Raw genomic sequence first — 14,823 nt, 5'->3', positions numbered from 1 at the left:
AACAAGAGGAAAATACAAAATAACTGGTGTCACATCTGTTTAGCTCCTGCTCCAGTGATTCTGTGGTTCTTTGTTGTTGTTGGTACAGTGATAAATACAGCAGCATCTAATTCTGTGGTTGTTTCAAGGTGGAGGATCCTAAACCAGTTCTGCAAAGAGCCAAACCAGAATTACTTAGAAAGAATATTCAAGAAGATCAAGATGGAAAGGGATCAGTTCAAAATAGTTTAAAACCCTTTCCTGGAGGGCCAGGCTGCTTCACCTAACACTTGTTCTTGCGTTTATACAAAAAATGATTACAAGTGGCCAACTTAAAAGAGAAGAATGGCATAACCCTCAAATCAATGCCTACAATTCTTCTGAAACAATGAGTGCACACCCCCAAGAGCTTTATTGTTTTGCACATTCAGTTGTCAGGACTGGCCTTTTGCCTCAGGCTTGCAGTGCAGACAATGACTGCCACCTGCAGCACTGGGGACAAACTATGGCCCCAAAGGATTTAGCCTGTACCTGTGATCACTGCAAGCAGAACCTTTCTCACCACCCTTCTCCAGGAACAGAACAGCATTCCACTTCACTTTGCAAGGAAAATTTGTGTTGCTGTCTGTGATTTAAGTAGCATTTGGAGGTGTATATATATACACACACACACACACACACACATACAAGAGTATCTCAGTGGTAGAAAGTCACTTGAGTAAAATTTACAAGTACTTCTTTAATAATTTTTAGACCAGCAATGAGGTTTCCCATAAACAAATCTGACTTGGAAGACATTCTGACTTGTGCCTGTGCAGAGACAGAATTATCAAGACACTATAAACTTGATTTTCATTTCATCCCTACACTCTCATATTTAAGATGCCTCTTAACTTCCTTAGCCTCAGAATGACACACAATAAGCAAGTTAAACTCAGGAAAAACAGTTTGACTAGCAGTTCCACTACATAGGAGTCTTTCTATTCAAATGTTCATCTACCAAAAAGAAACAATCTAAATTTGCAGCTAACCTATGACATGACTGCTTAGCAAAGTTCCCCATCCAGTGGCCAATGTCGTCGGTGCAGCTCACGTTTCTGGCTCAGAACACGACCCTGCTGCGTGCAACACTTGGCAATGACAGAATGAATGGCTGGACATGGAGAACTATTAGTTGCAGGTCATTTAACACCTGTAAGGGAGCAGAAACAACAGATGAATCACTTTAAACAACTCATTGCTCTCCTAGTGGCTCGTGGATAAGTTGATGTGGAAAAAAAGAGATTTAATATGATATACTATACATTTTAGCTACAAGAAAGGAGACAGGCAGCAAAGCTGGTGAAGGATCTGGAGAATTGGTCTTATGAGGAGCAGCTGAGGATGTTTAACCTAGAGAAAAGGAGTCTGAGAAGACACATGATGACTCTCTACAACTCCCTGGAGGGGAGTTGTAGTCTGGTAGAGGTTGGTCTCTTCTCTCCAGTAATGAACGACAGCACATGAAATGGATTTAAGTTGCGCCAGGGGAGGTTTATATTGGACATGAGGAAGCACATTTTCACTAAGAGGGTTATTAAGCTTTGGAATGGGCTGCCCATGGAGGTGGTGGAGTCACCATCCCTGGAGATATTCAAAAGGGATATGAGGGATATGGTTTAGTGATAGGCTTGGCAGTGTGAAGTGACTGCCTGAACTTGATGATCTTAAAAGGTCTTTTCCAAACATAAGAATTCTGTGACATCACTGGGATTTTTCCCCTTCCCCAGCCCTTCTCAAAGGTTTAACAAACTCCTAATGGGTAGTTTGTTATATATTGACTTCTTATCCAGTGTGCTGCACACACCTTACACATCCAGTTACTATAGGTCAATGTACTCCTATTTTTTTAATAAAAGGAGGCAAGAATCTAGTTACACCCTTAGTAATACCAGGAAGAAAGTGAATTGCACTGCAACGAGTGCAAGGAGAATGTTCCCAGCATTTTCTGAGCAGGCCAGAAATCTTTATAGACACACAGAGCTTAAGCTAGAAATGTACCACTATGCAGACAACACCAAGCAAATGCTTTGAAAGAACCATCGCAGAAAGAGGTTCCATAGGTAAAAAAGAAACCAATACAGGACACAATATGTCTTTGAGAGGAACACATTCCATCTACAAACCTGGAAAGCAGTCTGGAAAGGCCTGCCACATATGGCCCAGGTGTTCTTAGCAGAGCAGTCACTCCCAGGCACTTACTCAGTAGCTAGCTTTAAGGTTTCTCTGCACATTCACGCTCTTCTGGCCTCAGCACGTTGGCTGCCAGTGGCCAATGGCTTGTGTCACGTGAAGGTTGAGCTTGACTAGTCTGTCAGGAGCTGCTGCTGGGGACTTTCACTGAAAACTGCTTCAAAAGTCAAGCATTAGAATTTATGAGAAATTAGGAAGGTGACAGATATCACAGATTGGACACTGCTGTTGATAAACACACTGCAGTTGTGCTAATATATGATCAAAATGGCAGCAATGCTTGTCCTGGGGATTGTCACCTAGACAAAAAGCATGATTCTTACCAAGGTGTCCCTGGCTTGGGTGAGGAAGAAGAGTACAGTCCATCACCTGCCTCACCTGGGTCTTCAGTCTCTTTGGTCCTGCTGCATCTCTCTGAAGCAGCAGAGCAAAAGCATTCAAAACACTAAAAAGGCTAAAAAGCCAAAAAACCTCTCCTCTCCCCTAGGGACTTTGACTTCTCTGTTCATCCCTGGGGTGACATTTGACATGATTTGGGTGGAGAGTTGAGGAACAGTTATTTCTGGTTTAGCACATCCCTCTTTTTGCTCATTTTCATCGTCAGGGGTGTCACAGGGGTGCTAACCTGAGTATCCATTGCATGGCTCATGCAGTTCTCTCACTCTGGGCACCTGTGGCCTTGCTGAAACTGTTTGGAAGCTGCTTTTCTCTCAATCCCAGCATTTGCAGCCAAAACAGAACCATCTTGCCTCCACAAGGCTTCCTCACTCGGCTACTTTTCAGGCTGATCTCTCAAGGCCTCCACCTCCCAGCTCTGCATCACAGAAGCAGGTACTGGCAGTTTTAACCCTTTGAGTGCGATTCCCACAGCTTGCCATTAGCACCTGTTAGTGCCTGCAAGTCCATCACTGCATATCTACAATCATAGAATGGTAGTGTAGTATTAGCCCTATGTAAGCCCAGATGGAAACAAAAGCTTCTGTAGTAGAACAGGGAAGATATTCTGGCATGAAGGCTAGAGATAAAGCAGTGGAAAGTAATCTTTATTATTAAAGAGAATAAAGTCCTTAAAAAGAAGATGGCAGGTTACTACAAAAACATTGATGGTTTTAATAATTCATTTCCAAGACAATCAGCCACAAAGTTAACAAAGTTTTCACTTGGTGGAAGTGACCAGGCTCTTTCTGATCCACTGGCGTTCTCGTACACTGCCCTCTAAAGAATGCTACTTGGGAAAAAGATGGAAATCAGTCTGAAAAGTCTAAATCAGTCTTGGAGCTACTTCCAAGAAAGGCAAACAAGAACTTTAAGAATACATAGGTCATATTTGCCAAGAAAATACTTTCAGTGTTGTCAAAGCAGAAGGTGTCAAAGAAATTTGCACTCAAAAAGGAGGTCTCCTTATGGGCAGAATGCAGAAGAAAACTCCCTTTATTTTAGGAAGCACACATGCTTACAGTGCTCACACAGCCTGAAAGTGTTGGTAAGTTGTATGACTGACTGAAAATTGGACAAGTTGTATGTTCACACAGAAGCATGGTCTCGTTGCTTTAGAACCCGCTCGTTTGTCAAACAAGACACAAACTTAGCCGAAGTACCAGTCTCTTACAACATCTGGTCCATGCTGCTCTTCACATTTTCTTTGGTTACACAGAGAAACTTCTTTACTAACTTCAAACGCCAGGTTCTGCACTTGTGTGGAGCTCCTGGAATAAATGAAGCTAAATCAGTTACTCTAAAGGATAACAACTTCTGCTGAACCCCAAAGGCTATGGACATTTGACACCTGGACATTTGTATCATTCTCCTACCATGGAGCCACAAGAAAAACTGTCATATATATTATCTACCCAAAGGCTAAAATTTGGTGAAGGGAAGTCTGCAGCAGGGGGAGATGCTTTATGGTCTATTAATCTTCAAAGATTTTACCTGTCATCTATTATAGGGAAATGAAGGAAGGGAGGAAGGGAAATAGATCATGCTTCATCTCTTCCTCCTGCTCTCAGTGATACTTTGTATTTGTTGACTCAATACTTAAGGAAAAAACCTTTTCTGTGCACCCTGTCACTTCTAAAGGGTGATACATTTCCATGGTTATTATTTAAGACACACTGCTTCCAGTTTGCCTTTCTGTCTCCTGCAGTTCTCATCTCCTATATACTTGCACTTTCCCAGGGCTATTCTTGGCCATTGAAATTCTCAGTGGAAGTGTCAGGGAATGGCACACAAAACTTGGCCAATTAGAAGAAACAAACAAAATGAAAAGTCCAAACGTCTTTCCTTTGACAGTAGGTAGGGTAGGGATGGAAATACAGATGCCCACTACAGACAGAACTAAACTCGGTGTTGTTCCCTCAGTTAATCCTCTTCCAAGACACATTCTACACACGGTCTGGCAAAACTATGGATTTTCCTCCCAACATTTAGCCAATAAGTCTTTTCACCTGATTCGCTGTAAATACCTTTGAATCTCTTGATCCAGTTTCTGAGAGACTTCTTTAAGGTCTTTCAGTACCCCAAACACTTGTGTGCTTTCTTCTGAGTAGCGTGGCATAATTTCTGCCAGAAGTTCCTGTGTGACAGTTAACTCCTTCTGCAGGCCATCTACAATATCAGATGGTAAAGATCTCATTCAAAAATACAGGCAGTGGCATCAACTCATACAAGATTACTTAACAGCCAAATATCCACAGAAACAAGTGAACTAGGTAATGAAAGCTACTGTTTGTTCAGCTTTCACAATCACCCCAAGAGAAAACTGGGAAAGCTAAGTTATTTTTAGCTATGGAGACTAACAGCAGCAAAACCAGGGGACAGACCTGCTGGAGAGCAGCTCCAGGAGAGAGACCTGGGAGTCCAGGTTGACAGCAAATTAAACGTGAGCAGCAATGTGAGCTCGTGGCCAAGAAAGCCAATGGCATCCTGGGGCATCAGGAACAGTGTGGGCAGCAGGTCAAGGGAGGTTCTGCTGCCCCTCTACTCTGTGCTGGGGAGGCCTCATCTGCAGTCCAGTGCCCAGTTCTGGGCTCCCCAGCTCAAGCGGGAAAGAGAACTGCTGGAGAGAGCCCAGCAAGATGCTGAGGGGACTGGAGCATCTTCCTTCTGAGGAAAGGCTGTGGGATCTGGGGCTGTTCAGTCTGGAGAAGAGGAGACTGAGGGGGGAGCTCATTCATATTGACAAGTATCTAACTGCTGGGTGTCAGGAGGTTGGGGCAACACTTTTTTTTCTGTTGTCTCCAGTGACAGGACAAGGGGTGATGGAAAGAATCTGGAACACAAACAGTTCCACTTGAGGAAAAACTGTTTCAGTGTTTCAGTGAGGGAGCCCTGGCCCAGGCTGCCCAGGGAGGCTGTGGAGGCTCCTTCTTGGGATGTTTCCAAACCCACCTGGACACGTTCCTGTGTGACCTGATCTAGGTGGGAGCTGCTTTGGCAGGGGGGCTGGACTGGATGAGCTCTAAAAGTCCCTTCCAACCCCCACTGTACAGCGATTCTACGAGCAGCCTAATAAAATTGCTAATCAAATTTTCATTTAGAATATGTAAAAGACTTTCACATGACAAATGCAAGAGAAAAGCATATTTTATACATCCAAATTTCCCTGGCCACTTACATACATTGCTTTTTGCATATAATCCCAAAATGGAACTGATCCAGTCCTTTCCTTCAGCATTCACCAACCAAAAATAAGTATTTCTTTCAATCTTCCTTACAAAAAAACCAAGTTCTTCAATAAATCTCCTCCATTTGTTTTAAAGTGTAAGCAAGATCGTTGTAGATGGTTTAAGAATCTCATTACTAGCAGATCAGCAGTTTAAAGATATCTTTTTTGTCCAGACTTCAATACAGAACACAAGTACTCATTTATCAAACAAGCACTCTCTGGCTCAAGATATCCCAGGGCACATTTAAACTCTAGTTGTACAGGAAATGTGAGCACGTCTACCCACGTGACTTTATCTCTCAAACACAGAAACAAAAAGAGATCACAGTATGTTTGTAACTCTATAACTTGCTCACTCATTAGGAACTAGAAAGGAAGAGGAATGCCACAAATAGGTAAAACACACACTTTCTTTAGCAATTTTCTGCATGAAAGCTGCCCCAGTTTAGACAGTTTTTCCTGCTGCAAGATAAAAACCTTGTTCAGGTGTGGTTTAGTGGTTAAACAGAGACAAAAATTACTCACAGCAAAACATGTGACTACTGCTGCAGCCCAGTGTCCATACAAGCTGTAAGAGCACATAAATTCCTGCAGTGGCCAGAGAGCCAGCATACCACAAAAAGCTAGCATATCACAAAATCGCTATTTTTTATAAGAAGTTTGATGAATCCAATTGCCATACCAAGGTATGTTTGTGCATCTCCTTCTATGTGAATATTCCTGATGGGTAATTTATGTCTAGCGGCATCCAGCGAAGTAGCAAAGTTTTTATATTGCTCCTTAAACTGTTCACAAACAGCAACAAGGGGGGAAAGTACATCCATCTGAAAGAGAGGCACAAATAGTTTATAAAAAACTCCAAGTACCGCTCTGAAATGCTCATTTACAGAAGAATTTGAGAAGTTTGTGGTAGGATACTCCTCTAATGCTGCTTACTAGATTTTCCTCTACCACCCCAAAATGTCTATGTCAAAACCAATTTCCTTGTTACTGCTGTTGAGAGCTATTAGCAATAGATCAGGTGAAGTGTACTATACATGACACTACAGTTAAGAGTGTATTCATCAGAACACTGAAGTCTTGTTGAATTTTTGCAATGCATATTTATTAAAAGCAAACCTAAGATCAGTTCTGAACATTTGTTATTCCCAAAGAACTACCTTTTAATGTGATGCAACAGAACTAACAAAACACTGACAAAGAGGGGAAGACTTAGCTTCTAAGATCACCTGTTACCAAGAACTTAATTAGAAACTTGCCTTCTTACAATCAGGCCACAACTATCGCTGATGTATAAAAATAAATCAAAGTACAGATGTCCACCTCTCATCTAAAGGTCAACATCTCAAGCTCTAGCTATAACTGTCATTGCCCAGCAGCAGGGTGTTCACATGGCTTAAGACACTTGCAGAGCTTGTAAAGTACTCTGGTGATCAGTGCACTACTGCTGCCCCTTGCAGCTCTAACTTCTCCTTGCCTATGTACACGACACAACCAAGAAAGTGACAAAAGGTCTGTGTTTAGGTTACTAGGAAACATTTCGTGCTACAAGAAGTCAATCTTTATTTTAAGATGCATAAAACCACGTCCCAGGAGACAAGAGAAGCAGAAGAATCTTCTCTGGATAAAGGACTACTTCCTAAGTGAGCTTGTTTCAATAGAGAAGAGGTCCAGACTGTAATAAAGCCTACCTGTTTGTCTAATGCTTCCTCTAGTCTCTGCTCTCTCTCTTTGAGTAGAATTTCACGCTTCAGCTCCCAGAGCTTCTCCTGCTGTCTCTCCTTTTCTTCACATAACCTTAACAAGTTCTCTTCTGTTTTTTTCTCCAGCTCAGCAAGATTTTTTTCTGCCTATTACACACACACACACAAAATATTAACTCAAGTAACACTAGTCTAAGTTACTCTGAATAAACAAGTGTAAGGACCAGACCAGATCAAAGAGCTGCAGTTAAGGAAGCAAAGACCTCATGCAATAAGCACAGGACATTATAGTTAGTGCCCCCTCCATCATCTTCCCTCAACCTCCCAAATGATTTTTGTAAAGGAAAACCAGACATAAAAAGCACTGAGTGAACAAAGAGCAAAAAGTCATTGCTACAACCATGAACCCAACCAAACGCTCTCCTTCAGTCTTCTCAAGACTTCTGCATACCCCTGCTTTGTGAAGAACAAGACCCAGCTTCATAAACTGGCACTGCATTCACTCTAAGAGAGTTTTCAAAGCAAGGAAAATGGTTTTACAAGCATAAACATAGAAAGTCACAAAAATCTAACTGTTACAGGTCAGAAAGCATAGACAAGGCATTAAACAGTTCCTCAATATCAAGTTCTTCCGTCTGAAACACCAAATACTTGACTGACTCTCACCTTTATTCTTAGGTAAGTTAAAAGCAGTGTCAGAGACTCCAGCTCTTCAATCACAACATCATCATTTCCCTTCTAGAAAGAAAAGAACATACTAGAGCAAATTTGGTATTTCAACAATTATTCTTCTAATGTTCAAACAAATCACTGAAAGTTCCATTTGTGCCCAGAATCATCATCGAGTCATCAACAACAGTCTGCTCCAAAGAAGGCTGGGTTATTAAACAATGCACATTCAATACACCTCTGTGCTTCACCCTTTTCTGTAACATTCTCAGCACATTTTTTCAGTGCTAGGTTGAACAAGATCTGCACTTTGAGTCAGGTTGAATCAATGTTGGTTTTCTGAGTAAAAAGGTCAGAAAATATTGAAAGATCTGATCTAATTAACAAGTAGGACAGAAACACAAGAAGAATACACTTGAGGAGATGCTACAAGTGGAGCAGGTTCTTTACCACAGGGAATGGAAGCAAAACTTCAGTCAGTGTTAAGACATCTGATAAACAAGAACATCACCAGCAACACAACAGACATAGCCTCTGACTTCTTCCAGAGGGCTTCAGCTGATTCCAGGACCTCAAAGTTGTTATGGAGATTAAAGATAAACAGAGAACCTTCATTTCACACATTTCAAAAGACACACATGAAAGCAGTGAGACTCACCTTTTTTGCTCGGCTTTTACGTGTCCCAGTAGCTCCTTTGCAAACAGGTTTTGAATGATGAGTCTCTTCACAAGCACTTTTATCTGTGTTGCAACAGAAAAGTTATTGCCCTCTTCTACCAAAGTATACAGGGTGGAACAACACACCATCAGGTCCTTCACATGCAAAGACAACTTCAAGATTATTATGTGTGCTCTGCTTCTGAGTCTGATGACAGGAGATGTGCATCGTGGGAGCATTAAGCTGCAAGTGACAGTTACAGATCCCAGGGAAACAACTGGCCAAAGGGCTGATAATCTGACACTCATCTGTCACAGGAACAAAGAATGGAGAGCACTTTGTTCTTGAAAACTCAATGCTAAACAAAAAGAACCGAGCACCCAGACGATTAAATAAAACAGATGATTAAAATTAAACTCCAAAGGTCTTAATAGCTCTGCTTAAGGACACTTGCAACAACATTCAACTTCCCTTCAGAAGTCCTTTCATGAATCTAGAAGAACAGAAGGTTACTTATCATCAAGTCATGGCACAGACATGAAAAATAATAAACCTGGAACCTGAGTATGAGTGGAAGCTTACCAGTAACAGGTGAAAGATCAAGCTCTGGTCGACTACTTTTATCTTCATCTAATAAAGTGGATTGCAAGTCACCTTTCTCAAAACTGCTTTGGTTTAATGAGCCAGGGACACGACCTGAAGAAAGAAGCTGTTGTCAGACTAAAAGAATTAGAGTAGATTCTGCACAAAGTCACAATTCTGTGTGCTTTCACTAATATTTGGGCACCTTACACAAGCTTCTACATATTTTGTCTCTCTCTCTCTCATTTGCTTCCTCCCTGACTTATCTCAAGATAAGGTGGCTCAGAATGTTATCCTCTGAAACATTTCACAGCTCAACAACAGAGAATAATGTTATTAACTCAGGATTTTCAAGTCACCTGGAGAAAAGTTTTGTTAGAAAATTCTTTTGTGACTCTTGCAAAAGAAACAAAAATGGACTGTCCTGCAGCCAGAGATTCTCAGTCATTTACTCTTGGTTTACTGAAAAGATTAAATAGAAAAGCTGGGTAACTGTGAGGGCACAGTGAAAGCAGAGTTCAAAGTCTTGTGCAGGAGGCAAGAAATAAGGTTAGACAACCCAAAGACTTCATCACAAAACAGTCTCCTATCAGAACATTAACTTTCTATCAGAAGATTCAAAGGAGACTTCAATGCACTTGAGTTTACACCTCTTAATCCCACATCATTTATTAATTCCCTCTGTATCCAGATGCGAGTAAAACAAAAGATCATCTTGTAGCAGCATTTTAGAGTTCTTCAGGGTACCATCAAGTTCTTAAGGGCTGGAAATAAATACACAAAAGAAGAGCTCTTAAATTCTGGTAATACCTACCAGCCGAAGCGCCACGTTTCCGAGGCACTGATCTGGGTTTAGTGGCAGCGGATGTTTTAGCAGTGGATGTCGAAAAAGAATGTACTGAATTACCCTGACAATCAAGAAATGAGTAAGACTGAATATCATTGTCACCGGCAATCTATATTCACTCCGACTTGAACGCTGACAATAAACAACTACAGGCCCAGCTCGTCTTGTTGCTTCGCAAGTCACCTCGAGCTGCCATCCCAGACTGCATCCAGCGCTACACCACGACTCGCTCCGAACCGCGGCGGGTGCTGGTATCGCTTCGGTCTCGCTGCCACACGCCCCAGCCGCCCCTCGCACCATTTCTGACCCCGCGGAGCGCCCCCGAGAGTCGTCCAACTACCTTCTCGCCGTCCTTCTGAAAGCACTGCAGATAGCGCGACTTCACGACCCGTCCTCCTGAGGAAGAAGCGGCGAGAGCTCAGCCGGGCCCGCCGCCCCGCCTCGCCCCTCAGGCGGACCGCGCTCGCCATTCCGCCCAGGTACCTTTCGGCTCCGTCTCGGACACTCGTCCGCTCGCCCCCCTGGCGCTGCGGTTGGGGGCCTGCCCGGACATCCTGCAAACACAAAGCAGTAGACGACAGCGGGCGCAGACGGGGAGCGAGGAGCCGGCCGGCGGGCCGCTACCCCGCTCTCACGCCGCCGCCTCGGCCGCCATCGCGTTCGAACCGCCGCGCGCGCAGCGCCGGCCCCCGCGCGCCCCCTGGCGGCGCGGAGCAGGGACACGAGCCCGGCCGGGCCGCAGGGTCACGGCCCGGGCACGGAGCCCTCCCGCCCCGGCACAGCCCCGCCACGCTCCCCTCGGCGCCAGGGCAAAGCGCGAAGCGACGGGCTGACAACGCCTAAACGTGACTGACCTCGCCGGTTTCGCCTCAGGTCTTGGGCGGGAGGTGGCCATGCTCTGCAGACTCAGCTGACGAACGGCAAGAACGCTACGGGAGGGAATTTCTGCGCCGCCCCACTGAGCTACGGAATCGCTGGAAAAGCGGCAGCGACACCACCGCCTCTGCAGCGGGAGCCCTCACGGTGCCAGGAGGCGACGCTCCCGGCCAGGAACGGCACCGGTGTAGTTTGGTTTTGACAGGAACCTGGCCACTCCCTCTTCCCGCCGCAGGGCCCAGCCCCCGGCTCCCGACATCACCCTTTCCCGAGCCGCGCAGGGAGCCACAGGCGGGGGCGCGGGCCGGGCCGGGGCGAGCCCGGCGCCTCCTCCCGCAGCTCCAGGCGGTGCTTTGCGCCTCCCGGCCTGGCGCGGGGCTGCGCGCATGCGCAGTGCGCTCGAGGCGCTGAATGGGCGCCGCCCTGCCTCCCTGTACCCGGAAGTGGCGAGCGGGGCCTGTGGCGGGCGGCGGCGTTAGTCGCTACCGTTTGACACGGCGGCTGAGGTAAAACAGAGGCGGAGCGCGCCCCTGGGCATCCAGGTTCCTTCTTCCCTTCATTCCCTTCTTTCTCTTTCGTCTCTGTAGCCGGCGTGGTGCCGGTGGCGCTCCTGACGGACGGGGTGCCATCACAGCGGTGCTGTCCCCTGAGGCCCGTGTGGTGGGGCGCTGTGAGGCAGGTGCGGGAGTTCTCGGGCGGGGGGGAGGCGGGAGACGGGCGGGAAGAAATCGTGGAGCTCCAGCAATTCCCTCAGGGGTCTGGAGCCCGGGAGCAGTTCTGGGAGTCCCCCCTTGAGGCGGTGGGTGCTGGAGCGGAGCGGTGCCCGGGAGCAGCAGACTGAAGTTGTGTGGGCTGGTAACCGACGCGATGGCAGATGTGTTGCTGCTCTCTTGTTTTGCGTCTGATGTACCCGAAGAGCCGGCCGTGCCTTAGGGAAGGGACGTGCCTCGCTGCCCGGCTGCGTCTTCGGTCTCTCGGGAGACGTGCAAGGGAAAATCTGCCCATTGATCAGGGCAAGACGCTAATTTCTGTCTCCTGTTTCCTGATCTCTCGACTATGCAGCGTTCTGCTTTTTCGCATGATGTCTTTAACTCTTGGTACGAACAGCCTGTAAGCTTTCATACAAATATCCCAGTGTCTTCCAGAAAGAACCCGTTAAAACTTTCTGGATTCTTTTGTTTCTTTGTTTTATTTTTGGGCAACTCTTGGTGTCAGTGCTGCTGCTGTGTTGAGGTTGTGCTTTATTATGGTGACTGTCATTGCCTGTCATGTTGTATGCCTCTAGATGTTTGTATCTTGCTAGTGATATGGTTTTTAGGTAAGTTTGAGTTAGCAATCTTTGCAAAGTAAAACTTCTGTAATCTGGGAATATGTCGTTGTTGCATGTTTATAGACTAAAAGCAGCAGAACATTATCCTGATTCATTACGGTTGTTACCGTGTGGTTGATACAAGTATGTGTGATCCCTAATGCAAGATGACTTCCCAGTATCATTTTGTTTGTTTTCTGTTACTCCATGAGTATTTTGGCAAAATTTTTACCGAGTTTTATTTGCAAGTTCTCTTTCTGAAAAGTCAGAAGTGCTTTGGATGCAGATAAGTTCAGTATTCCTTGATTTCACCTTCTGGAAATGTGTGGCAGTGTAGCAAAGGGCTGGAGATGATCTCAGACCTCCTGCAAATGCAATTATCCTTTCCAAGATGTCATCAGCATCCTCCCACGTTACTCCTAGAGGTGGACTGGTATCAGTTTATCTACCTCCCTGTTTGCAAATAAGAGTTTGTCATGGGTAATTAGATGCTCTCTGATTTCAAGTTTCTTAGCTGGAATACATGGCTGAAGTACTTGCCCTGAAGTAACAGAGTGAGGTAACCCTGTGTTCTGTTTTAGTACATTAGAGTCACACCCATCCCATTTTAGTAAGTCTTTAGTGTTTTTAACTCAGAGTCTTGTCAGGAACAAATCCATTTATTGTAGGGAAAGCAACATGGGGAACTTCAGTTCATAGCAGCTTCAAGATTCATTGTGTGTCTTTTAGAAAAAGAGTTGTTCTTGATCTCTTCTTGTCTTTGAACTCACAGTGAGATTCTCTATCTACTCTACATAAAGTCCAGTAACATTGTCTGTGCTTTTCAGGAGGATGTATCTAAGGCCATTTCCTTAATCATTAGTGTTTACTTACTACCATGGAACTCAGGAGTTGCTGCAGTAACTGGAACTAGTTTTATACAGCTGTACAGTTTGGGTTATGCAAGGTTTGGCTTGAATGTTTTTCTCAATGAAAAGCTTTTTCAGTAGTTGAATGTTGTAGTTTCTGCAGTGACTGGGCACCTGTCTGTGCCAATGGATAATCTAGTCAGAGTGGGAAGACTCATCTGTTTCTGGTTTTCTGTGGAACCTAAAACACTTACAGAACTGAATAATTTAGGAAGACTAAATGCAGCTGATGATAAATCTAAATGAGGTTTACCTAGAAAGTAATGCTTAGTGCAGTCTGGGTTTTCTGACAAATGATGATTCAAACATTAGACCTCTTGAATAATCCTGTATACGATTGTTTGACTCATATGCACGTAGCTGAGTATCACTTAGTCTAACATGGTCTTTCCTTAGCTAGATGGTCCAATACCATGATTCACATATCTCAGGCATTTAAAAAGGAAAAAGTCCTAAAAGATGCAACAGTATGAGCTTTCTCAACAGTCACAGAAAGAGTGAAAAATTAGGATTCCACAAAAAGTTTGTGGTTTGCTACTCTTTTTTTTGTTACATTTGGATTTTTGTACTTTGTTCTGTTTTGAAGACTGTTTATTAATCAAATTTCTAAGAAGTGAGACCTGCTTATTTTAATATTGAGAAGTGTGAGATGCTGCTAAGTGTTTTTCTCAGTGGATGGCTGTTTTAGTGGGTAACCTGCCTTCTGAACAGTGTAGGAGTGCCTTTATTTCAGAAAAGGAAAATTCAGAGATTTTTGTCTCTAGTATATCATGTTTTCTTGATGTATCACATGACTTCAGTGTGACTTGCCAAGTTGCTTTTATCTAGGCTTTATTGTGGTGCTTGTATCCGATTACCAAGCGAAACTCAATGCAGAGCCTAGAAAAAGATGCATTTCCTTTAATGACCAACAATGTTTAACAATAAAAGTGGGTTTAAAGGTATTTTTGTTGTGTGTACATTCTGCTGATGAACCTCTTTTGTATGAATCGGAAGGAAAAAAAGTAGTTAAACCTCAAGTTTCTTAAGAAAATTTCTTATCAGAGGAAATGCAGTTTTGGACCAGAGAAATTTTTTACTTCCTTTGTTGACAGCTGTAATGCCATTAAGGATAAAATAAAGAAAACTGCAAAAGGTGGTAGAATAGCCTCCAGGGTTCTTTTGGCTTATGTTATTTCCCTCTAACACTCTTGGTTGTTTTGCCTTCTTTCCCCGTTTTCTCAACAAGGCCACATTTCAGTTTCCTCTGAATCATACTGAAGTGTGTGTCTGTAACTCTGACACAACACGTTTTTTGTAAGGTAGTAAAGTTTCACAGGCCTTTAGTGTCACTGTAAGCCTGATAAGGTGTCTTTGTCTTGAGGTTAAACTGCATTTGAATCATTAAGAGGAAGCA

General features: G+C 44.1%; 1 protein-coding gene across 3 annotated transcripts; it reads right to left on the bottom strand.

Moving 5' to 3' along the window:
* Window positions 1–3,233: 3,233 nt before the first annotated feature.
* On the bottom strand, window positions 3,234–11,592 carry LOC133627785 (HAUS augmin-like complex subunit 8). 3 transcript variants are annotated; one of them, XM_062014895.1, is made up of 11 exons: window positions 11,189–11,592; window positions 10,818–10,888; window positions 10,675–10,730; window positions 10,302–10,395; window positions 9,488–9,601; window positions 8,906–8,988; window positions 8,245–8,316; window positions 7,567–7,725; window positions 6,558–6,699; window positions 4,674–4,815; window positions 3,234–3,917 (listed from the first exon to the last, which is right to left on the bottom strand). In XM_062014895.1, exons 1-11 carry the CDS (start codon window positions 11,227–11,229, stop codon window positions 3,797–3,799), a joined length of 1,095 nt encoding a protein of 364 aa, XP_061870879.1. In that variant the 5' UTR covers window positions 11,230–11,592; the 3' UTR covers window positions 3,234–3,796. The 3 variants fall into 3 exon arrangements, with proteins under 3 accessions (XP_061870879.1, XP_061870881.1, XP_061870882.1); XM_062014897.1 differs by having other exon boundaries at window positions 8,245–8,313; XM_062014898.1 differs by lacking the exon at window positions 10,302–10,395 and having other exon boundaries at window positions 10,675–10,888; window positions 11,189–11,205.
* Window positions 11,593–14,823: the final 3,231 nt, after the last annotated feature.

Source organism: Colius striatus, chromosome 25 (genome assembly GCF_028858725.1).
Source record: "Colius striatus isolate bColStr4 chromosome 25, bColStr4.1.hap1, whole genome shotgun sequence".
Classification (NCBI taxonomy): domain Eukaryota; kingdom Metazoa; phylum Chordata; class Aves; order Coliiformes; family Coliidae; genus Colius; species Colius striatus.
The sequence above is the reverse complement of the archived record's forward strand: the minus strand, read 5'-3'. Positions and strand labels throughout refer to the sequence as shown.

Coding starts and splice junctions, on each gene's coding strand:
- LOC133627785 (XM_062014895.1), bottom strand. CDS start 11,229: ATGGCCACCTCCCGCCCAAGACCTGAGGCGAAACCGGCGAG. Junction 10,731..10,817: donor GTCCGAGACGGAGCCGAAAG/GTACCTGGGCGG, acceptor CTTCTTCCTCAG/GAGGACGGGTCGTGAAGTCG. Junction 6,700..7,566: donor AGGAAGCATTAGACAAACAG/GTAGGCTTTATT, acceptor CCTCTCTTTCAG/ATGGATGTACTTTCCCCCCT.